The sequence below is a fragment of the Polyodon spathula genome, chromosome 1, assembly GCF_017654505.1.
Source record: "Polyodon spathula isolate WHYD16114869_AA chromosome 1, ASM1765450v1, whole genome shotgun sequence".
Classification (NCBI taxonomy): domain Eukaryota; kingdom Metazoa; phylum Chordata; class Actinopteri; order Acipenseriformes; family Polyodontidae; genus Polyodon; species Polyodon spathula.
The window spans coordinates 26,584,148-26,608,496 of NC_054534.1; the positions used below are offsets into that span (position 1 = coordinate 26,584,148).

General features: G+C 41.4%; 1 protein-coding gene across 10 annotated transcripts in view; it reads left to right on the plus strand.

Annotated features, from left to right (window-relative positions):
• The window catches only part of LOC121316288 (protein Shroom3-like), a 118,790-nt gene that overhangs the window by 89,631 nt on the left and 4,810 nt on the right, over positions 1-24,349 (plus strand). For 2 of the 10 annotated variants that reach the window (XM_041251347.1, XM_041251273.1), the window contains exons 3-8: positions 812-937; positions 6,693-6,824; positions 13,133-16,370; positions 18,366-18,442; positions 21,702-22,556; positions 23,029-23,526. In XM_041251347.1, the coding sequence (XP_041107281.1) occupies positions 812-937; positions 6,693-6,824; positions 13,133-16,370; positions 18,366-18,442; positions 21,702-22,556; positions 23,029-23,526 (4,926 nt within the window). Of the gene's footprint in view, positions 1-811; positions 938-1,373; positions 1,620-5,297; positions 5,481-6,692; positions 6,825-13,132; positions 16,371-18,365; positions 18,443-21,701; positions 22,557-23,028; positions 23,527-24,349 lie in introns of those variants that run through there. The other 8 variants (XM_041251291.1, XM_041251358.1, XM_041251328.1 and 5 more) reach the window with 7 other exon arrangements.

Here is a 24,349-nt window from a genome sequence, read left to right on the forward strand (position 1 = left end):
GGTGGTTAAGAGACTTTGAATTATGCTACTTAAGTGTTGGAGAAACACAGCTAATAAACAAACGTTTACCAAACACTGAGCGCTGCTCTCACTAAAAGTGAGGCCCTGCTCCAGGAACCTTCTCCCTAACATGCTCAAAATAAACTTTGGGTCGGCTTAAAATCCTCTAAATGAATCCCTATGGTGAGCATCCAGACCGCGGTTAACACACACAGTGATCACACACAGTGATCACAAGTGGTTGCTTTGTTTGCTCATCCTGGTTCAAAAATGCAGTTGTGAGGAACCAAGAACAAAGGACTGGCATTTTAAACCCTGGCCAGGGTTATTTGATAGTCAATTAGTCAATCAACACCTGGCCACATGGTGTACATGAAATTCAATTAGGTAGGGAGGTAATTATAACCTCCATGCCCTGCCATATCTAGCACAAACTTTATTTTGCAAATTAAATACATTTTCTTTACAAACAAAATGAAAATATATTATTTACATGTGCAGGACCAGCCCTGCCACAGCTCCCTGAGGTAGCAGCAGAGTAGATATAGTTATGTGTTGCAAATACAATACTGTAAAGCAGAGGTCTCCAACCCTGGTCCTGGAGAGCTGCTGTGGATGCTGGTTTTCATTTCAACCAGTCTCTCAGTTATTTAATTGAACCATTTATTGGCCTAGATCTTTAGTCACTGATGATGTAAAGTCACCTGTAAAACCTGCTGGATAGGGGCTCTCTAGGACCATGCTTGGAGACCCCTGCTGTAGAGACTACTGTTCTGAATTATCAAGCCCTTGCCCTGTTGTGTTTCCTCAGGGACGGGTGTTCAGTCGAGGGACCCCCTGAGCCTGGAGCCTCCCTCAGCCCTCCCTTCAGCCACACCGACCCCCACCACAGCAGGGCAGCATGGTCGGGAGAGGTTAGACTGCGGCTCAAAAACAGGTACACAGGCCAGAATCTCCAGCCATCTGTCCCATATTAATATCTATAATATTAATACAACACATATGAATATGAATAATACAAGTAAAAGACAAAGACGGTCATACACACTAGTTAAAAGGATTTTTTTTCCAACTGGAGTAATTTACTTTCTTCAAGGTGTTGTTTTGGAATACTATTAGGAACTGATGCATGGTTTTCCTCAGGTAATATTTCACTAAGCAAATATCTCACAAGGACACAGGGCTCAGTGTTCTTGACAGTAGGCTGCCAGTTCTATCAGCGAAACCATGGACAGAAACCCAGATTCCAATATGGCCCACGTCATTGCTGCAGTTTATTGCAGGCTGTTATCTTCCTCACTGACAGAACTGAGAGGCTTTATTTGCTGTGAGGTACGTGACATGCACTGAGCGCTGGCATTTATAAGAGTTGCGATTAGGATGGAACAGAGCCCATCCAAAAGGTCAGTGACTCTCGTCTAACTGAGAGGCAGTGAAGCAAACTGGAATGTGAGCTCTAAACCACAGAGAGAAATTCCTACCACCAGCATTCTCCTTTCTTAATTGTCTTTTTTTTATTAACTAGATATGAGAAATTCCAACCATGGAGATAATGTCTTAGAACATAGAGGCCAAACCCGGTGGTCCTGCCCCCCAAGTCCTGCTACTTCTGTTAACTTGTAAGCTTTTATAAACATTTCTTAAAACTTAAAAAAAAAAAAAAAAACAAAGAAAGCTGTTCATGAAAACACCGTACAAATAGAATATGGACAAAAAACCTAACACTTCCTCATTTTAGTTTTAGGGCAAAAACTAAAAGCAGTCGATGAAAGATTAATTTTCTTAATTCCAGAAGAAGAATTTGAATGAAAAAACCCACAAATTGATTAAACTCAGTCCTTTACAAAACCCGACCATGTATTCCTTTTGTACCAGCTTTTTACTGTATTGTAGCAAACAGTACAACATTTGGAAAGTCTTAAACACTTTTGCTCCAGTCAATGTTTTTATTTTATTTTATTTTTTTTATATAAAATAATAATTTGTAACTTCTTGTTACTCAGGTAGTTGTTATATAATTTAATTTTTTTCCACATTTGCATATGGCTTTAAATATTTGATAATCTGCTTGTTTATGTTTAATGTCGCTGTACAAGTAGCAGCTCTGTGGAGAGTTTTAACTGTCGTATTCGAGGCTCATCAGTTAAAGTGTTATCTGGTGGCCCGGTCCACAGCTAGAACAGCATTTGCAGGGTTAAAACATCAGACCTCAAATGGCTTCTGTGGTCTGTTGAGAGAAAGGAACATGTTGAACCCTGGGTAATTAGAAGGCAGGAGGTGCTGTGTTCTTGATGCAAATGCATCCCTTCGGGACTGGGTGTCACAGTTTTTGTTGTGCAAATATCCATGTCTGTTCAACGGAGGTCACGCAGAGGTTCAACACTGAATCTTCTTGCGTTCCCTCGTTCTCGTCCCAAACTCCCCTTCATTGGTTGTGTTATGGTTATGCAACACCCAATGTCCGTGTGAAAATGTAATCGCCCCTTTAGACTCAATAACTGGTTACGCCACCTTTAGCAACAATAACTGCAACCAAACGCTTCCTGTAGTTATTGATCAGTCTCTTACAGTACTGTGGAGGAATTGTGGCCCACTCCTTCATGCAGAACTGCTTCAACTCAGTGACATTTGTGGGTTTTTGAGCATAAACTGCTCGTTTCAGGTCCTGCCACAGCATCTCAATGGGGTTTAGGTCTGGACTTTGACTAGGCCGTTCCAAAACTTTAAATTTCTTGTTCTTCAACAATTTTGATATAGACTTGCTTGTGTGTTTCGGATCACTGTCTTGCTGCATGACCCAGCTGCGCTTCTGCTTCAGCTCACGGACGGATGGTCTGACATTCTCCTGTAGAATTCTCTGATACAGAGCAGAATTCATGGTTCCTTCAATGATGGCAAGTCATCCAGGTCTTGATGAAGCAAAGCATCCCCAAATCATGACACTACCACAACCATGCTTGACCGTTGGTATGAGGTTCTTACTGTGGAATGCAGTGTTTGGTTTTCACCAGACATAACAGGGCCCATGTTGGCCAAAAAAAGTTACACTTTTGACTAACCTTCCATAGAACATTGTTCCAGAACTCTTGAGGATCATCCAGGTGCTTTTTGGCAAACTTGAGAAGAGCATTCATGTTCTTCTTAGTGAGCAGTGGTTTCCACCTTGCTACTCTGCCATGAATCCCATTTTTGCCCAGTGTCTTTCTGATGGCGGAGTCATGAACACTGACCTTAGCTGAGGTGAGAGAGGCTTGGATGTGGGTCTAGGGTTCTTTGTGACTTCCTGGATGATTTTACGCCATTCTCTTGGAAAGATTTTGGCAGGATGGCCACTCCTGGGAAAATTCATTACTGTGCCAAACTTTCTCCATTTGGACAATATGGCTCTGACTGTGGAGCCCCAGTTTGGTGGCACCCAGAGCCTTAGAAATAGCTTTGTAACCCTTTCCAGACTAATAGGCCTCAACAGCTTTTTTCCAGAGGTCTTCGGGAATTTCTTTTAATCGTGGCATGATGTGCCTCTAGAACCTGTGTGCTGACAACTTAATTGTGATGGTAAGGGCCAAAGTTAATCAGATTTATGTTGGACGGGGCTGGCCCAAATCAGGCCTGATTGTTAACCAAGGTATTCAAACAGCTGACCCTAATTATCCATTTAATTGGGTTGAGTTAACTATGGGGGGGCAATAACTTTTTCACACCTGAAGATTGCATGTTTGATTACCTTGCAAACCAAACAAATGAAAGGTGCACCAAACTTTGGTGTCATTTTTTCTCTCAGACTCCCTCTATATACTACTACAACCCACAAAAAGATCTGGCCAAATTCAATGTGAAAAATGTGCAAAAATGCAGACAATCAGACAGGGGACAAGTATTTTTTCACGGCACTGTATGATAAAATGACTTTTACTCCCATTTCAACAAAACATAACCGTCCTTTTCAATGTCAGTGCATTTGGTCAACAACTTTAACAGTGCTGTAATTGCCATATTCACCAGACCAGTCACTATAGACTGTGTGTCTGGTCTTTTTGCTTCCTTTCTGTTGCCTAATGCTGAATGAAATGCATTTTAGCAGGCCATCAGGCATGCTAAGAGCTGGTACATCTGATAGTACAGTTCAATTACTGTTGCATCTACTGTTATCCCTTGCATCTGCTGTAGGTCTCAGCAGAAATGCCAATCATGTAAACTGAACCAAAGGCAATAACAATTGAAGTGGCTAAAGATCTAAATGCATTCTTTCTGCATTACATTATTACAAATATTTTTCCATTTTGGCACTGTTAACACTGCTGGTTGACCGACAGGAGCCAGACATTTAAAGTGCAGAGTGCACCTTTCTTGTAATCTTTCATTTTGTTTGGAGTAGTCTGCATACTTACCATTGTTGAGAAAATTAAGTAATGTAGCTAATACCCAAGTCAACTGATCGTTTCACTCTGCATGCTTTCTAATATCCTAGCATAATCACATTGACTTGGTAACCAGTTGTCAGCAGCAGAGATTAAAACAGTGTACTTTTTGTGTATTGTAGACATTCATTATGAATTGTTTTGTTGCCGTTGCTTTTGTCTCTCTCACCTACTGATTTGAGACCCCACATGTTGTTGATGTGATTTGGCCATACACAGCGATCGATCTGTAAGCATTGCTAGCTGAGGTAGTGTTATATGGAATCAGGTACACAAAATCATTCATGCATGCCGGCTGTGTGTTTAGTTCTTGATTTTTTGCAAGTGCATTACTGTGGAGACAACTGTTTTTGTTCCATCTTCCATCTGTTACTGGAGGAGTGTATTGCACAGTGATTATTGCTAAATTTAAAGTACTGTTAAATCCCAAATTGTCAGTTCCCTGGGCCGATTTTTAGAGAATTGAGTCAAGCAGCTCGAATGGGAATTATCAACTTATTATCAACTTGGAACATTAATTCATGAAATCTGGTATCTTGCAATGTCTTACTGACAAAGCCTCGTTGTTATTTTGTTATTTGTAAATCCATAGGTTTAATTTATCAGTGTGTCAGACCCCTGTATATGTCTTCAACACCATAACTGTATAAAATCTTGTTTTCTCAGTTACCACATGGTGATCTTCGTAAACTGCAACCATGTGTTGTTTTTATAAGCATATAAAACCAGTTTCAGATAGGAAAAGGCAAGGTAGAGACAACATCTTAACTCTTTACAGGATGTTTACTTCATCCGTTATCATATGAGCTGTAATGACAGTTAATTGCATGTTTTAATAAGAGAGACACTTTTCTGTGCCCACTCTTGCTAAATCTTTGCCAGTATACCAAAGCCATTGCACCACAGCACAATGGAGCTGCTCGGGGCTTTTTACCATAACAAACTGAAGAGGAGGAAGAAGAGAGACTTCATACAAGGAGCTTTGTGTAAATCGCCCTCTGAAAAGAATGTTAACAGGATAGCGACTGGTTTTATTACTAAAATGCTGGGATTTGCAGCCAGGTAACTTCTGCATGTTATTTATTTATACATCTGTTGTTCATTATTAAGTGTGTAGAGTAAAAATGTTTTTTAATATTTAGACTTAAAATGTACTTTGAGAAGTCTATTGGATAAGCTGATTTGCCTTCATAAAGGCAAAATGTTAATTAGCATAACCAGAAATTTGTAAATAATAATAATAATAATAATAATAATAATAATAATAAATAATAATCAGGGGCTTTGAAGTAGTCTTTTTATTTATTTATTTATTTATTTGTATTTATATTTTTATATATTTTTTGGAATCGTGATCGCAAAGGATTCTTAGCCATGATTGTCAGATTGGTGCAAGCAAAACCACACTCACACACTTTACTGCCACCAGCAGGGCTTGTAGTAGGTTAGCTCCTGGTGAACCTGTGGTCTATTGTCCTTTTTATACTGTTGCTTTGCATTGCTTTCTTGGTGGCACATGTAAATAGTTTAAAGATTTAAGAAATCCATCCAGGAATCGTTTTTGGGGTTGAATAGGTCGGCAGTTTCTTTGGGTTTTTTTTTAAAGTTTTTTATTGATTTTCTAAAAAATAAATATTTTTAAAGCACTGAGGAGTTTGTTTAGCGAGCGCCCTATTAGAATGGGCTAGGGAATGATCTAAGTTAAATGCATAATAAACTGCTCGTTGTAAAGGAATAGTATTGCCGTCTGACACTAACATCTGTTTTTATCAGTGAGTCTGTCTGTGTGCGAAACATTTAAAGGATAAAGGACTGTCAGTATGTCCTTGGTTGGTTTTAAATGCTAATATAGTTCATTTATCATAATGTAAATGGAGTTATTATGCCTTACTCAAGGCAGTCAAAGAAACGAACTAAATAACGTCATCACTGTTATTTATCGTGTTATTTGTAAAGATTATTTCAGACTGAAGATGGGTGGTACTAATAGGTAAAACCCCTTAAACTTTGAGGGGTTTAAATTGTCAAGACAGATGGTCTAAAATATTCCCTGAGAATAACACATTTTATAAATGAACTCCTCGAAGGAGATTTTTAAACTATGGTTTGTTTTTAATTCATAAGACGTCTACATCCTTCAAATTTTGGCCGGTCTTTTATAACCTATATCATTTCCGTCTCAAGTTTCTGTGAAATACAGACTTCTTAGAAATGCTGAACCTGATTTTCCGTGCACTTATATCCTTCTTCATTCTGTTCCATTCATGTACACAGACAAGGTGAACCAGCATCCCGACCTCACTCCTGGCACTCAGTCAAATTAGGGGAAAACCAACAGGATCCCAGCATGATGCAAATATCTCAGGGCACCATCAGCACTCCTTGGCACCAGACCTACCCTTCCAGGTCAGTCGGATTTGGTCTTTTGGCATGGTAACGAAAGAATCATCTTTTAATCCTGTCCTATCAACCACTCAAACAAAAACACACGCACGAAAAAAAAAGAAAATGAAAACAGCAGCATTAAAGCAGATTTTTTTCATGCTATTGTAAACCTCTTACAATTGTCTTGAGTAAGAGTATACAGTCTTTGAATAGCTTTAGTTTCCTTTGAAGAGAAGAAAAGAAAGGCATTGTGCTGCAGTTTAGCTGTATCAAATACAGGCCTCTGTTCGTAAACTGAGGATGGTTTTCATTTAAGTAAATTCCAAGCCATTTTAGCTTGTGTTGTATGCAGGCCAATGATGCTTTAAGCTACTAGAATATCCAAAGAATTTATTCTTTTTATCTTGAATACCCATTATATAGCTATGGTCAAAAGTTTTGCATCACCTACAATTTTAGGATTGAGACATAATTTAAAAAAAAAACAACCAAAAAAAAAACCTATATGAACATAATTTTAGATATTTTAGTTAATATCATGTAGTCAAAGAGACTACAAAATTATATCGCAAAAGTCTACCGGAATCCACAGCAGTTGTACTGTATTTCATGTTAGAATGTCATTTTTTTTTTTTTTTCATTAAGTATGTGGGAAAACTACAAAATGTAGTGTAATTCAGTATGTTAACGTAACATTATTCAGCAAGTTTCATCCGACTTAATTCTGTAGGGTGATGCAAAACTATTGGCCATAGCTGTAGATGTAGTTGGTTGGTATACCCTAATTAAAACCCTGTTGTTTTACTACATAAAGATCTAATGGACATTAGTAAAAATATATGGCACTTGAGTAAAATGGGTTTACAGTTTTTCAAACATATTTCATAGCAGCCAGTGCTGGTAACACCAGGCATCAATTGTGTTTGAATTTAACTTTCTGATTTTCTTTTTTCAGTGCTGTTCTGTATAGTCAGGTTTAACCGTCTGCCTCCCAACTCTTTCAAGTCTCACCCCCACACAGTCTCTACTATTACAAAGCAAAAGCTACGTATGGGATCCTGGAAGCAGTCTCTTACATCTTATATACTGTAGGAACGAAACAAGTAAAATGGCGCAAAGGCTGATTCAGGTTTCGGATTCTATGAAATCTAGAATTCATTTATAAAATGACTTAGGGGCTGGATCCCGCTGGAAATGAGTGGGTTTCATTTTGATTTTAAGCAAAAATAGATCAGGGAGGAACACAATAATCCTGTTGAACAGTTTTTAAGTGGACCATTGTTTTCTGAATTGGGAGTATGCATAGAAAATGCTTGACTAAAACAACCCTAAAAGCCGCACCCTATCAGGGGGTTGCTTCCCAGGCTTTTGATAAAATGACCATTTACAGAGTCAGAACAGGAATCTTTTCTAACAGCATGTTACTTCCTGCAGTCATGTGAAGTAATTTTTATGATATTTTTCTTGACAAACAGCCTTTCACAGGTGAACCGAAGTGCAGTGTTGACAGATGCATACAATTATCTAAGCTGTTTAATGTTCTTCTTTTATTTAGGAACAAAGCGTTCATCGTTCTCTATGAACCATTATGGAGATTTCTAGCAGTATTATACAAGATCTATTTTAATTGTGACTTTTATTATTTGCCTTGCTTCCTCCTTTTTTAGGATTTTATGTGGTTCTGTATTTCCTAAAAGTAGCACACCCCTATGCAGAAATTTAGACTGTGTTCCCATGGTAAATTCTAAACGGTAATTTTGCATTATCATTTTTCAGTTTTTCCGTGGTTATATTATTATTATTATTATTATTATTATTATTATTATTATTATTATTATTATTATTCACCATGGTTTTCCATGTATTTTTTAAAAATATGATTCATAGCTATTAAACACTCAATAATGCTGAATTAAGAAACTATGGGGGACATGTATCAAGCTTTTGCGACGGTCATAGCGCTGAGTTTATGCCGGCCTTAAAATTGGCCTTAAAAAGAAAAAAGTCAGAAAGTAGCTGATAGGAAAGAGCACTATGGGAGCAGTCATACAGGGGCCCGGGAAATTCATAGTATTTTTAAAAGGAAATCACGAACAACAATAAAAAAAAAAAAATAATCATTTCATGGAGTGCCACGAAACCGACATTTTATTAAAAAGACAAAAAACAAAAACAAAAAATTCTATTTACATTATATTCTACTGATGTAAGTTGACTAAAATGTGTGATAGTTAATGAAGAACATCACCCCAAAAAAAAGGTAAAACATTTTAACATTTAGACTGTAACTCTATTTGATATTGAAATAATCTTTTAAAATGTAACAAATTTCTGCAGGAAACAAGACTTTTAAAATGGTCTGTGTTGGCTGCAAAAAAAAAAGAAACAGACAAAATAGATTTTTTTTAAAACTACCTTGAATGACAAATTAAACAACATTTTCGAGTTTTGTAAACCTTCAAAACTTATGTTGACACATCAATTAAAATGATTATTCCCACAGCCTATTTTGCTGTCTCTAATCCTAAAATACAGGTATTAAACATGGGAGAAACATTAACTGCAAAACCTGAAATGACAAAACATAAGGGAGAGTACTGAGAAGGCGGGAGAGTATTTAGGGTCTGCATTACCCTTTCTGATCTCTCTGAGGATGAAATTATAGCTCGATACCAGCTATTGCATTATGTACAATTGTTTGTATTCATCATATAATAAATGTGGTTCATTATATCCTTTTCATTATTTGGTTTTAAATGTTGCAGCTTACGACGTGACTCACTCATTTTGCGCCAGTTAATATATCCTGGCTGTGTTTGTGGTGCATCTGTCAAATCAGCAGCTTTGAATTGTTAAGGAGTTTGGGAATTTATTAGAGTAGAAAAATAGATCTAAACAATTCAACTATATGAATATGTAAAAGGTTAATTCAGATGGTTGACATACACTACCAATCAGAAGTTTTAGAACACCTCCATTTTTCCAGTTTTTATTGAAATTTACGCAGGGTAATGTCTCAATGTACTCTGAAATTAAAGCATAGAACAAATAAACAATTGGAGATAAAAAAGAAATCATGGAATCGTTTTGTTTAACAAAATTTAATCTAAATTTTTGACTCATCAAAGTAGCCACCTTTTGCAGATATAACAGCTGAACACACTCACGTGTCCCTTCTGTCCGGTTCATCCCAAACCAGCTCGATGGGGTTTAAGTCTGGAGACCTTGCTGGCCATTCCATGATTTGAAGCCTACCGTCTTGTTTTAGTTCAAGATGCCACTCACTCTGTGCAAGTCGCCGACTCTGGATCCAGCAAAAGAGCCCCAGACCATCACGCTTCCTCCTCCATGTTTGACAGTTGGTGTCACACACCGAGGAAACATCCTTTCGCCTACTTGATGGCGTACAAAAACCCTGCGTGAAGAACCGAACATTTCAAATTTTGATTCATTGGTCCATAAGACCTTCTTCCAGTCTTCGGTAGTCCACTGGCGGTGCTTCATGGCCCAAGCAAGCCTCTTTTTCTTATTTTGCCACCTTAGCAATGCCTTTCTTAGTGCCAATCGACCTGTCAAACCTGCAGCTCGAAGTCTTGCTTACTTCGACCAGTGTTAAGCTGTCCTGTGAGCTGCCTATCACGCAAGCTATTGACTCTCAGAAACTTGTCTTCTGATTCTGTTGTGGCTTTGGGTCTGCCAGATCTCTTCCTGTCAGAGTTTCCTCCAGTTTCCAAATGCCTTTTGATGGTGTAGGAAACTGTACTCACTGACACCTTGGCTTGTGAAGGAATCCCCGGGCGGTGATGTGAAGGCATCCCCAGGCGGTAGCAAACTCTGCTGCAGCTCCTCTCCCTCAGGTAGTGGAGGTGGGAGCGGCAAGCAGTCCTCCCACAGCGGTGGAGGCGCAACCAGCAGGTATTCACCCTCAGCTGGTGGAGGTGGTGGAGGTAGAGGAAGCTCCTGCTGCTCTGCTTCTGGTGGTGGAGGTAGAGGCAGCTCCTGCTGCTCTGCTCCAGGCAGAGGCAGCTTCTGCTGCTCTGCTCCTGCCAGTGAAGGTGGTGGAGGTAGAGGAAGAGGCAGAGGCAGAGGCAGCTCCTGCTGTTCTGCTCTTGGCAGTGGAGATGGTGGTGGCAGAGGCAGCTGCTGCTGCTCTACTTCTGGTGGTGGCGGAGGCAGAGGCAGCTCCTGCTGCTCTGCTCCTGCCGGTGAAGGTGGTGGAGGCAGAGGCAGCTCCTGCTGCTCTGCTCCTGCTGGTGGAGGGGGTGGAGGCAGAGGCAGCTCCTGCTGCTCTGCTCCTGCTGGTGGAGGGGGTGGAGGCAGAGGCAGCTCCTGCTGCTCTGCTCCTGCCGGTGAAGGTGGTGGAGGCAGAGACAGCTCCTGCTGCTCTGCTCCTGCTGGTGGAGGGGGTGGAGGCAGAGGAAGCTTCTGCTGTTCTGCTCCTGGTGTTGGAAACGGTGGAGGTGGGAGCAGCGTGTGGTCTTCTGGCGACAAAGGTGGGAGCAGCGTGTGGTCTCCTGGCGACGAAGGTGGGAGCAGTGTGTGGTCTCCTGGCCACAAAGGTGAGAGCAGTGTGTAGTCTCCTGGTGACGAAGGTGGGAGCAGCGTGTAATCTCCATGGCGACGAAGGTGGGAGCAGCAGGTAGTCTTCCCCTGTTATACGGGACTGGTGCGGCTCTCCCTCTATTGCAGGGGACTGGTGTGGCTCTCTCTCACTTGCAGGGGACTGGTGTGGCTCTCCCTCACTTGCAGGGGACTGATGCGGCTCTCCCACACTTGCAGGGGACTGGTATGGCTCTCCCTCGCTTGGAGAGGACTGGTTGACTAACAAACAGGGTGGATGAATGCTACACAAACCAAGTACGGTGCTGGTGCTTCCAGCACTTGTAGCAATTGATTGTTTTATAATTTCTCCCCTCTCTCACCCGTTCTCCACTCTCGAACACACAGCCCCAAGTGAGTGCTTCGTGCTTATGTATACAATTACCAATTAATATTTCACTTGAATCCCAGCATGTGAACTAATCTGTGCACTCCCATGCTCTCATATCAATACCCTATACTTTGCACTTGAAGTGATTTGTGCAATCCTTGTGCCTAAATACAAATTACACTTTATATACACTTTATAACCCATATTTTAATCTGTGCACTTTATACATAAGCACCAACATTAACACACCACACGCAACAAACAACACAGAAATACATTGCCACACAGCTGTTATTACATCATACATAGAAGTTTTGGTTCAGCCTTTTTGCGACCAGTGCCAGGGAATGTTTTTGCACCTAACCAACATAAACCAGTCATAAACTATCAGCATATACATAATATAATGGACTTATGTATGAAGTTGAACCCTCACTTAGATTATTGTTATTATCATGGTTTATGCCAGACTTTGGAATGTACCAGAACAATGTTGAACTAAAGTAAGTTTAGTCATTTTGTTTAGTCAGCTATTGTCAAAACTTTGGTGGTTGTCAGAGTAACACTATACGAATGAATGTGTTGGTGGAGCCCATGACATCATGCTAAACAATACAATTTAAATGTCAGCTGCCCTTTGTACCTCTTCTGTTTAGTTTTCACACTGCAAACAAACGCCTGAGATGTTACGTGGTCTAGGACCGGTGCTAGTCACTCATGTAGGGGGGACTGTTTATCTGTTTGGGGGCATTTATGACATGTTCAAGTTCCCACTGCTACATTCCTGCATTTGTAATTCCTTTCAGTGTTCATTTCTTTAATGTCAGCTGACGCAAGAGTAATTGAGCTGTGTAACCAATCTTTGCAAATCAAAAGGTAAAGAATCCTGCTCTTCACCAGTAGCTCTTTTCATTTCAACAGAGGAGATGTTTGTATATAATTAGTACACAGTACTTTAACACATACTGTAGGAGCTCTTTCCTTTGCGCCATAATAAATGGCATTGATGCCATGACACATTAACACACAAGCACACACTCTAGCCATTGGGAGTTCAACATCCAATCATGTTGCTGGGGTGATGATGTCACATGTTTCCCCTGCATCATCAATACCCTTTCTTTACTTTTCCTAAATCAAGCTGGCAGTTTCGGCAATGCTGAAGATATATTTATAAGGGTGTTATCACTATAATATGGCAAAGTAGTTTAAAGTTGTGAGCAAAATTTATTGCTTTTCTATAATTATGTATTATTAGATGAAGAAAATAAAAAAACATCTTAGCAGTGAGATGGAAATAATGTAATGTGTTCTGTTGGAAGTGCATTAATTAAAAGGGAATGTGTTCTTTGTTCTGTTACTAATGAACTAACCCTGTTTATCTTCCTTCTCCCTCCAGCTCCTCCACCAGCAACCTCTCTGGCTATGACCATGGGTACTTAAGGAAGAGTCCGGACCAGTACAGCTCTCGGGGGAGCATGGAGAGCCTTGACAATGGCAACCCCGCTTTCAGCTGCCACCAGCTCTCCCCGGCGAAGTCCACCAACAGCATTGACCAACTCTCCCACCTCCACAGCAAGAGAGACTCTGCCTACAGCTCCTTCTCGACCAGCTCCAGCATTCCAGAGTACCCAGCCCCATCCTTCTCCAAAGAGCGCTCCTGCTCCATGGAGAACATGCACTCCCAGAGGGGACCTGAAGGCATGAAGCAGGCCGATATCAGGTATGTCAGGACGGTCTATGACCCCCAGCGGGGCATCTCTGAGGAACGCGAGGTCAGCTCTTCCTTGCTGGTGCGCAACAGTGAGGGTAAGATCCAGGCTGACCCCAGGGGAGGCCGTGCATATGCCAATAACAACAGCAGCAGCAGCAACCATGGAGTCAACAGGAACAGCATTGGTCCCGTTTGGGGGCACCCCCACAACATGAACGAAGGTGACAGCACAAAGGGGCCCCCGGCGCCACCCATGCGCAGAGACAGCTACGTTGCCATCAGGAACCATGAGAGACCAAACTCCTGGTCCAGTCTGGAGCAGTCCAGGTCTGCCCGGACCTCACAGAAGGGAGGGTGGCCCCACTATGGCAGCTCCATCTCTTCAGGGAAGTCCTCATTTTCTGCAGAAGGCCATTTGCACACTGTGGTGGAGAAGAGCCCTGAAAGCAGCCCCACCATCAAACCCAAACAAAGCTTCACTCAGGCACCTCAGCCGGGGAAACCAATGCTCCCCACAGGGGTCTACCCAGTGCCGCAGCCAGAGCCCCACTATGCACAGGTCCCATCCAGCTGTCCCAGTGCTAACACCATGCTTTACCCAGCACTAGCGAAAGAGAGTGCTTATGGCACCCAGACAGACCGAAACACCAGTGTGACAGGGGGAGGAGTAATAGCAGAGAATGGATACCAAAACAACACCACAATGCCATCTGCTTTTTATCAGACAAAGCCCGTGCAGCAGACAGACAGCAAGTATGATGTTTCACAAGCCAAATGTGGACTTTATAAGTCTCACTTTACAGCTGCTGAAGACTTGTACACGGGCTCCCAAGCACAAAACCAAGAGGACAGGAGCTACAGTTACACCACACCCCCAAATGCCAGAGAGGGCACTAGTGACATGTACAGCACTCCTCAGCAACCCCCAGTTCAACATAGAGGGGAAAGGCAGGAATATCTACAGTGCACAGAAGATCAGGCAAATTTAGACAAGCATCAATGGAAAAAGGGGGAAGAGGAAAGCACAGGTATACAGTCGGGTAGTAATCAGGTATGGAAAAATAACCAGGAGAATGTTTCTTTATCTCAAGCAGGCTTTGAAGAACCACAGCAATCCTGGGAAACCTACAGCGAAATCCAACTTCAGGAGTCATACAGAGAGTTTAAAGAGACTGCCTCTGAGCATTGGAGCGACCTCAAAGGACACCACAGCGTGTCATCTGTGTGGCAGCAGGCACAGCCACAACACAAGTATGAGGACCCTTCCCATCAAAAACAGCTTCCCTTGAGCCCAGACTGCACCAGAAGCCAGTACAGCACCAATAGCACCCAAAGCTCTCAGAATGGGAAGAACGAAGCAGCCAAACAGCGCTGCTCAGTGCTAGAGAAGGTCAGCAAGATAGAGCAGCTCGCACAGGAGAATCAGCGAATACAGAGCATGGGCAGCAGCGGCTACAACCCCAGCTTCGTCTACAGACGGCTAAGCCAGTCTTCAAGTGGGAGGAGCTCATACACCAGCATTGATGACATTCGCAGCAGGTTGAACTTCCCAGAGGGGCCAAGCACAATTAGGCAGCATGCTTCCCCACAGAATTACGTTAGGGAAGTGAAGAGCACAAGTGGATCAGAAGAGCTGAGGCAGCAGCAGCAACAGACAGTGTCAGCCCATCAGCGAAGGAAGAGCGAGTACTATTCCCTGCATATTCAGAATGAGCCACAGAGTATGATGACCCAGCTACACAGGAGCAAGAGCACTTTGCAGCTGAGCAGTGAGGATGAATGCAAGGAGAACAAGTGGAGGGATGACTTTTCAGCCCCCCACCACGACAAGACATTCAACAGGGCCTACAGGAACAGCATCAAAGACGCCCAGTCCAAGGTTCTCAGAGCAACCTCCTTCAGACGCAAAGACTTGGAAATCAGCCCGTCCCAGCTAAACAAGCACAGGTCTGTGGACAGAACTACCTCCAATCAGACTGTGAGCAGCACTCCCAGGACTAGTGTGGTGTCACCTCACGCCCCCAAGGAAAGGCACATCATCACTCCTGAGGAGGACAGCAGCAGTCTAGCACCAGAACTCCCCAGCGTCCCCCCAGTAGCGCACCAGATTCCTCGCATCGGGGGACGTAAACGACTCACAGCAGAGCAGAAAAAAAGATCTTATTCAGAGCCTGAGAAGATGAACGAGGTAGGGGTGTCGGACAGTGACTCCTTGCCTTTCCCCACACAAAGGAAGAGCATCCATCAGTTGCTTTTCCCAGAGGCGAGCGTGGCAGACCGCAGGAGAATCTTTGAGAGAGAAGGCAGAACACACTCCACCTCTACTGCAGCCAGCCTGTCCCGGCCTGAGCTAAAGCAGCTGCAGCAGAGCGCGCTGGCCGACTACATCAAGCGCAAGATGGGACGACGACCATCTGGCAGGGAGCACCCCCAGAGCTCCTACCTTCAATCTATAAACTCCGACTCCTCCCAAAGCCTGTCATCAGCCTCCAGCTTGAGCTCTCTGCAGGACCAGAGCTATTACCGACTGCAGCCCACCAACAAGCAACCAGAAACAGGTAGAGTCTCTTCCACCTTGCCCCCTGGCCTCCTGGGCTGTTCTGACTTGGTTGGGAACCAGTCGAGACACTCTTCTTGCAGTAGCTCTGTGTCCAGTCACCACAATGGCAAGTGGCAGCAGGGATACTACAGCTCAGAAATGGAGCTGAGCACAGCAGTCTCCACACCGCAGGACCCCAGCAGACACCCTAGACTGTCCCACTACACACACCAGACACAGAAGCAGCCTTTCAAGAGGGGGTCCCCGGCTAGCAATTCAGGGAAGTGTGCCTCTGCCGAAGACCTACTGGAGCGCTCAGAGAACCAGACTGTTGCCATCCACGTACGTTGCAGATCATCTCCTTCAGCTGAGAAGCTAAGTCAGGTATGTCCTGCAGTATAGCGCTACTGTATACATCATTGATAATTTCTTTGTCTGAAATGTGCCCGTGACCATAAGGATTTCATTGAGGAAGACAGCAAAGGAAATAAGATGCAGTTACTATATATATATTGTGACAGAAATAAACGCCCAAGTATTTTGAAAAGTAACCGAAAACAATAATTTCTTACAGTATATAAAAAGTAAAAGACCCCCATAAAAAAAAAAGTTATGGGGTGTCTCGAAAATAGCTAAAAATACGCACCGAAAAATCTAATTAATAAAAACCGAAAAACAGAAGCCCTAATTATAGTTGATAGCCCAGCCCTGTCTGCCTGTTACCATATAAGACACTTAATGCAGTAGTTATTTATTAGAAAGAAAGTTTGAACTTCACAAAGAAAAATGCTTGTACCAAATGTTGATGGGAACATTGAGGCCAGCTGTGGAAATATTTTCCATACCAGAATTTTTTCAGTTAAAAAATACAGTCCATAGGCTCAACTGAAGGATTGAAAAATAAAATAAAGAAATCAAACCTTATACTGCGTCCTAGTTTAATAGTGAGAAAGGATTAATTGGCATGAAAAGTAAACACTGATTGATGTAGCCAGTCAGATATACAGAAATCAAACAGAGCCTGAGTTCATGGACATGTGTGTTTAAATTGCATTGTTGCTGTTACTGGGCTCATAAACGTTATGTGCCCGCTCCTCACCAAGAGTAAACTGTCAGCGTTGCTTATATTCTTTTTGACAATCACTGTGTATAGTTAGTAGCCTGCAGTATGCGGGCAGGTGAATTGTTAAAAACCTGAGCATGTGACGTACAAGCAATAGTAATCAAGAAGTAAACGTTATCGGTGTGCAAACATATTAAACATGACAGTGGCATTATAAAATGCAAAAACTTCTCCCCTGGTCCTTTACTGGGTGCTCTCTCAGTTATGTCATATTTTTCAATGAAGAGCCACTAATGTTCTTTTATCCTATTTTGGTCAAAACCTCCCTTTTGCCGTCCAATTTCTGAAATAAGTGGGGAAGTATGCTTCATTTACAAGAGCCTGCCGCTGGGCTGAGTGAACTAAAGACACACAGACAGCAATGGAGGAAGTCCATATTGCTTTTCCTGTGCAGTAGCCATTAACAAGCATTGGGTTGTTTTCCAAAATGTCTTGATCAGAGATTGCGGATTGATAAAGGGCTTGCTGATCTCTGAGGGGGAGTGAAAAAGAAGGAGCGGAGACGTGATTGTTGTCTTTAGAAGCTGATGACAGATATAGAGGAAATGATTGTGATAGCCGCCTGTGATTCATCTCAGTGAGCAGGCGAATGGTTAGCTTTTTGGTCTTCAAAACCCTGGGCTTATAGAGTAGGAAAAAGGAATTGAACATTTGAATCATTAATTAATTCTCACCTCTGCTAATATTTGTTTGTAAGCTCTCTACAGTGCAAATGTAAGAATTGAATTCACAGAACCTGAAACCTACATTGTAATACATATTGTTTCACTGAAGTGCTACTATATGGAAAGAGACCATGCTGGAGGCTACTGTACCATTTTTTCTGTTTAAATTCATAAATAGAATAAAAGTACAAATATATTTAGTAATCATAGTTTCTTCAGATCTCATGTTTCCCCCTACAATAAGATACTATGGTATTAGAAATAAAAACTGTAGTTCAGTACACACTACAGATGGCTATAGGTACTTGTTTACAGTAAAATACCACAAATAATTGCAGCATATAGTGCAGTTATACAACAAGGTAAAATATATTTTACTGTTCTAGAGATTCATTTACAGCAAAAACCATACATAAAATAAAATAACATGAGGCAGTATAAGACCAGAAAAGAACTGTGTCACTATCAAAAACGTGACCGCTTTCAGCCTTTAGTCATCATTGTCTGATTGGCAACTGGCTGTTTTTTTTTATACATTTGACTTCATTCGTTATTTCTACCCCTACTGAACCTTGCCCTCCTGTTTTCTAGGACTTTGCCATGGGAGTAAACAAGCTGTTTGGTGGCTCAGTGAAAGATCCGCTTTCTTCAGCTGGCAGTGGAAACAGGTATGCAAGCACGCTTGTATTTTGAAGCTGGAACAAACAACCGTGAATCCCTGCTAACAAAACAAGGGCTCACTGTGTTTAATTGTACAGTACAGTGTGACCTCTCATTCTGCCTTGGCTAGTATGTACCTCTGGGAGCTGGTGTGAGAGGGGAATTGGGTTTTGTTTGTGTAATTAAATATTTAAAAAATGTAGACTCCACTTTCAGGTACAGTAGGTAAGAAACATCATTAATATCACAGTAAACTAAAAGTTTTTCTTTTTTTGTTTTGATTTTGTTTTTTAAGAAAATACTGGGCTGCTTGACAGCGAGGAACTCATACAGGTTTATTTTTTTAACATTCATTCATTCTACAGTCACACATTTGATCAATTTTGTGTTACCTAATTACCTAAAACATTGCTTCTTTGTTATCTTATGTTTTTTTTTTTTTTTTTTTTTTTTTTTTTTTTAAGTGAAATAATCAGGATGCACAGTCATTTTAAAACAAAAAATACAAAATGCTTCAGATTCACTTCAGATATTCTAATGCTGACGTCCCTCTAGATTTCTACTGTGGGAAACAGGAGAGAAGGGTACTTATCCCGGAAATGTCATGGAAGATGTAGGCAGCTGTTCTTTTTCCCCTTAGAATATCACAGTTCTGGGAGAAGGGGAATTGGCAGGTGTCCTGTGAAGCTTGGCACTGTCAAGAGATGTGATTGCTATGCAAGCACATTGTGCATAAACTAGTTAAAATAAGTTAGGGATGTAGTTAAATCAGCATCCAGTGTATTCAGATTGTACAGTATGTCCTCCTGTGCCACTTTCTACAATAGTATTTCATAAACAAGGGTTGTACATAACAATCTAACTTTTCTTTTAAGAAACAAAGTCGTAATCTGGGTAAAAAAAAAACACAAGCAAATGAAAAACTACATTTCTTTAGTGTTCATCAACAGAGGTGTGGACGGTACAGTTTGGTACCCGATTGTCTTGTGAGATGTTTAATGATTACTTCTGTAATGTTAAACTTGTATCTCCTTACCCCAAGGCTATGTGTACCAGCTGTTAAAAATAGAACCTAAGAGACTTTCCCTGCATACTTGAAATTCTTCATTAGTCTTCCTTGAAGTCTCACCTGACCAGATTCAACTGTTTAAAAAAAAAAAAAAAAAAAAAAAAAACATCATGCCTATTTATCTTTCACACTCATTCACATAGGAAGAGAAGGAAATAAAGAAGACAAGAGGCAGTCAGAACTTTTGGAAAATACATTATGGGTGCTATTCATGTCCTGTTTTCAGTTTTATTATTAATTAAATAATGTTTGATACATATATCTATAAACTGTTCAATTCACAATACAGTCGTCTAAGAGAACGCCCCTCAGGAAGCAAGCAAAGTTCTCTCTTAGCCGAAGTGTTCTCTAAGACAGAGCTGACCACCAGACACAATAAATCAATAAATAAATAAATATGTATTATTTGTCATGACGCACATGCATCAACATATGAAATTAACAGAATAGGTAAGAGAAAAGCAAGAGGCAAGCGTATGTTAATAAACTATAATAATAAAGTGTACAGACAAACTAGCGTTAATAAATTAAATTAACACAGCGAACTAGGAATACCGGTACAAGAAAAATAGTCAAGACATGCACAAAATTATTTTACAGAATGGTGAAGCAAGTCACCAGAACGGAAAACTCCAAATTGCTCTGCGACTTGTGTCTGTTTCAAGTTTTTTTTCGGGAGCTCGAACAATTTCCCGCTTTTTGTAGCAAGAGAAACAGTGGCGCTTTCGCCATTTGTTTACATGTCATTTTGTAGCGATGAGGTCCACTCGTGGAAATCAGAATACAAAACGAGGCAATGATATGACAGGGGTTCTGGAAAGAGTGAATAAACCAATCCGTGTGCCTCAAGACACTCTCGCAATGACAAGTCACATTTGAAAAGATTTTTGAATAAACCATTTGAATTTAAGTTTGATGATGACTAGTTATCAGGTGATAAAACAGTACTGTATCAGTTGTGAACGAATCACTAGCAGTGCCAAAAAGGTGTTCTCTTAAGCAAAGCATTTACAATGGGAAAAATCTGTTTCACCACAAGGGTGTTCTCTTAGGCGAAGTGTTCCTTTAGGTAGTGTTCCTATACACAGAGGTTACTGTACTGTCTATATTCATATACATTTACATCCTATCTATTCCTTGATATTTTGAGAGTTTTTGTGGTTCATTTTTGGCTCCTTTGTTTTTTAAAGTGAAAGATGAAGTCTGTGAAGTCCCTTAGTCCATTTTTGTTCTCAATCATTTTGCTTGTTTATCTTAAATAGTTTTCATTCCTGAAGGGTGAACTTGAATTGCATTGCATTATCCTAGTCAGAAACTTTCAATTAATGATAGTGGTGAGGGTAATTTATAACACAGTATCATTCAGCATAATTAAAGTGGAGTTATAGTTGAAGTTAAGATCTCTGATCAAAAGAAACTTGCCTCAAGCAATTATCTGAAGAATCTCAGACTTGAGAAACAAGTATGAGTTTTTTGGTGTTTTTTTTTTTTTTTTTTTCTAAAGATTGCTGACTCATTACATATTTCTAGAAATGATTCACAATGCTGAATATAAACAATATCAATGGGGGACATTCCTTTGTAGTTAAAAGGCTTCCTCCTTAATCTTTCAATCCTGACCCTAGTTTTGTCCTTGAGGCAGCCGGACACCATGATCAGGGGATTTGTTTGTTGTGATCACAGTTGGGTGCACTGGTTAGATTTCAAACAATTAGATACAACCCATAGCCTGCTGTGTTCTTGGATTGATTAACTTTACATTTTCAGAATTTGCATTTTGTGCAATGATATTAGTACTTCACTTCCTTGTGAGGGATTAGCAGATACAAATCAGAGTACAAAGGTTGTGCTCATGGTAACACAATATATTTTTTTGTCTGTCTTGCACAGGTTCAATGGCGTGCATCTATGTCATTGCATGTATACAGACCCCTTCATTTGTAGACAGTTTCTTAGTCACCTAGCACCACTATACCTGCATTGCTCTATTGTGATATCACTGCATTTCCAATGAGTTCATATCACATTTACTAGGCTGTTTGCCTCTATCCCTAATAAGACTTCACCTGGTATCAATAGCCATCTAGTGTTTCAGCCGAAAATGATTTATTCTGTGTACATTTCTTCGTTAGTTCATTACTATACTTTATAAATGCCATTCTAGAAGGAACTTTTCCTGATTTTTTTTTTTTCTCCAGACGTCCAGAGAACGAAGACAGAGAAATTATCCAAAGGTTAGTTTCATCATCTCACCCTGCCACCAGCTATGGGGTCGAGCACAACCCCCAGCTTCTGAGCAGCACGTCTGTGTGGAAGGAGAGACACAGGCAAACAGACTCCCAGAGACCCAGTAGCACTTCAAGCCTGGCATCGCCAGCCCCTGTCACTGTGCAGACTCCTCACCACAGTTCAAGGTCAGAATCAGTAGAGCGCACAAAGCCACCAATCCCCCTGGGTCACATCCACAGCCAAGCTCTAACTAAAATGCAGGGCACAGCGCCAAACCCAGGTACTGGGCTAATCAGCAGCAGCAACGACAGCACAACAAACACAGTCCAGGCCAGCTTGAGGAGACAGAGCTCCCCTGAGAACAATGCTTCAGAAGAAATCCTGGAAGACCAGCAGAGGAAAGCCAGGCGCCCTCAGAGACCTCCACCTCCCAAGATAAAGTGGGTGAACTCATTCAGCGAAGAAGACAGTCTATCCTTCCCCAGAGACGAGCTCCAAAGACCCATCGATGCCACAGACCAGTACAGCTCTTCCTCTGAGACAGAGACCCTGACTGCAAGCCCCAGTCCCTCCACCCAGCAGCGAGACACTCTCTGGTCCCTGCGGATTTCACGGCTCCTGTCCTCATCCTCCTCCTACTCCCTTCAGGACGATGATGAGGTGTTCATTTCAGACCCCGTGCCACCTCCACCACCTCCACTGGAGCTCCATGCGGTGCTGGACAATACAGATGACTTCCCTCCCCCACCTGTACTGCTAGCATTCACCCATGATCAAGCATGTGATGTTTTCCACTCTGTTCCTGAACCACAGCCTACAAAAAGGTAATGGTTATATTATGACCTAGCATTCACTATCATTGTAAGACAGTTTCTTATGTGCTTTACATATAAGCAGTTACGGCCACATACACTACATACAAGTAATGTATGTGGTTAGCAAGGCCAAAGGGTTCTGAATTATAGTGCAAGGTGTCTTTGTGGGGAGGGTTTCTGTTGGTCCACAGGGACAGTAGACTGGCTTTGGGTTTCTGTTGTTGTTCTGTTGAGTTATCTTGCTGAGTTGTTATATTCAGTCTTACTTATTATATTGTTACAATATGTTATTATCAGTTCCCAAGTTGAAAATCTAGTGCCACTTTGAACAAAAAGTGAAACACAAGCTGCAGGATTGAAAAAACAGAAAAGCTTGTTGAAAAGGAGGTGACAATCCTAATCTTAGCTCAGAGGTCAAAATGCAAATTTAAAACTTTTTTTTTCTGTTTGCATAAATTAAGTTTTTTCTTTCCCTGTTCAGCAGGAAAAGCTTTTCTGAAAACGTGGCAAGCCAGGCCAGGTCGTCATCTGCGGGGGAAGAGAGAAGATTGTCCTCGACACATATCCTACCTGAAAGCTCATTCTCGTCCAGCACACCAAACCAGGGCCTTGCCTCGTCAACACACAAAGGATCGCCCATAGCGCTGGAGAACGATGGAAGTCTGAGTGTGGACGAGCCCTGGGAAAGGGAGGAGGCTCTGGGCTGTTCTGAAGGTCACCTTGAGGCTCTGGAGGCAGACCACCCCTGCCTGAAGGAGCAAGAGAAGTCTGCAGAGGACATTAAGTCTGAGGAACTGGCCAAGGAGATCATCACCAAGGACACGTCTCTAGCTTGCATCCTGGATCCCAGCTCCAAACTGAAGACCACCATGGACCTGATGGAGGGGATCTTCCCCAAAGCCAACATCGTGCTGAAGCAGAACCAACTGCAGAGGAACAAGAAGAGACTGACTAGCAGAGCCTCTTCACAGGAGGACAAGTAAGTCAACCAACCTTTTTACTCCTACAGTACGTACATTAAAGTAGAGTGTTTAGGATACACAGATGGTTTTGAACTCACTTTTAGCTGCAGTACAGGAAGACATTTCACATAGTGGTCTGTTTCTAATCAAAACATAAGGAAAATGTACTTTATACATGAACGAGAAACAATTACTGTAATTGTGTTGGGTGGATTTGTTACACGTCCTGATGAGAACCCAGTTTGATGTGCATATTTCACAATATACCTCAAAGTTGAGTGCACCAAATGTGAAAATGAACCATATGTGAAAAGGTCATAAGACAAAGCAGTCTGATTCTTTAGAGTTTTTATATGATCTTAATTAGCCATATTTTACACATAAAAAGATCAGGTGTCTGTAATTAAAGGGTACATAAGGACTGTTTACATAAGGTGTCTGTATTGTTTTATTCATTTTTTTTACATATTGACCACTTTTTTAAACTTTTAAATAGCATTCTCTGCCTCAAGATGGCTTCCCATGTACCCGTACGGACCTCTCAGAACTACATTTCCCATCATCCTCTTGCTCACATATTTAACTGAGACTGATTTACCAGTGAGCAAGGGAAATGTAGTTCTGAGAGGTCCATGCAGGTACATGGGAGGTCTGTTAAATGTTTTTATTGGTTTTGGAACACTGTTGTGTTTCCAAAAACGTACTGCAGTCTGTAACAACCCTGGCTTTAAAACCATGTTTTACTCTGTGTGTGTGAACTGGTAAGCTGTGTACAAAACACATTTAAGAGTAATAGCAGTACAGTTCATATTTTTGAAGATATTGATGTTTTGAATAATT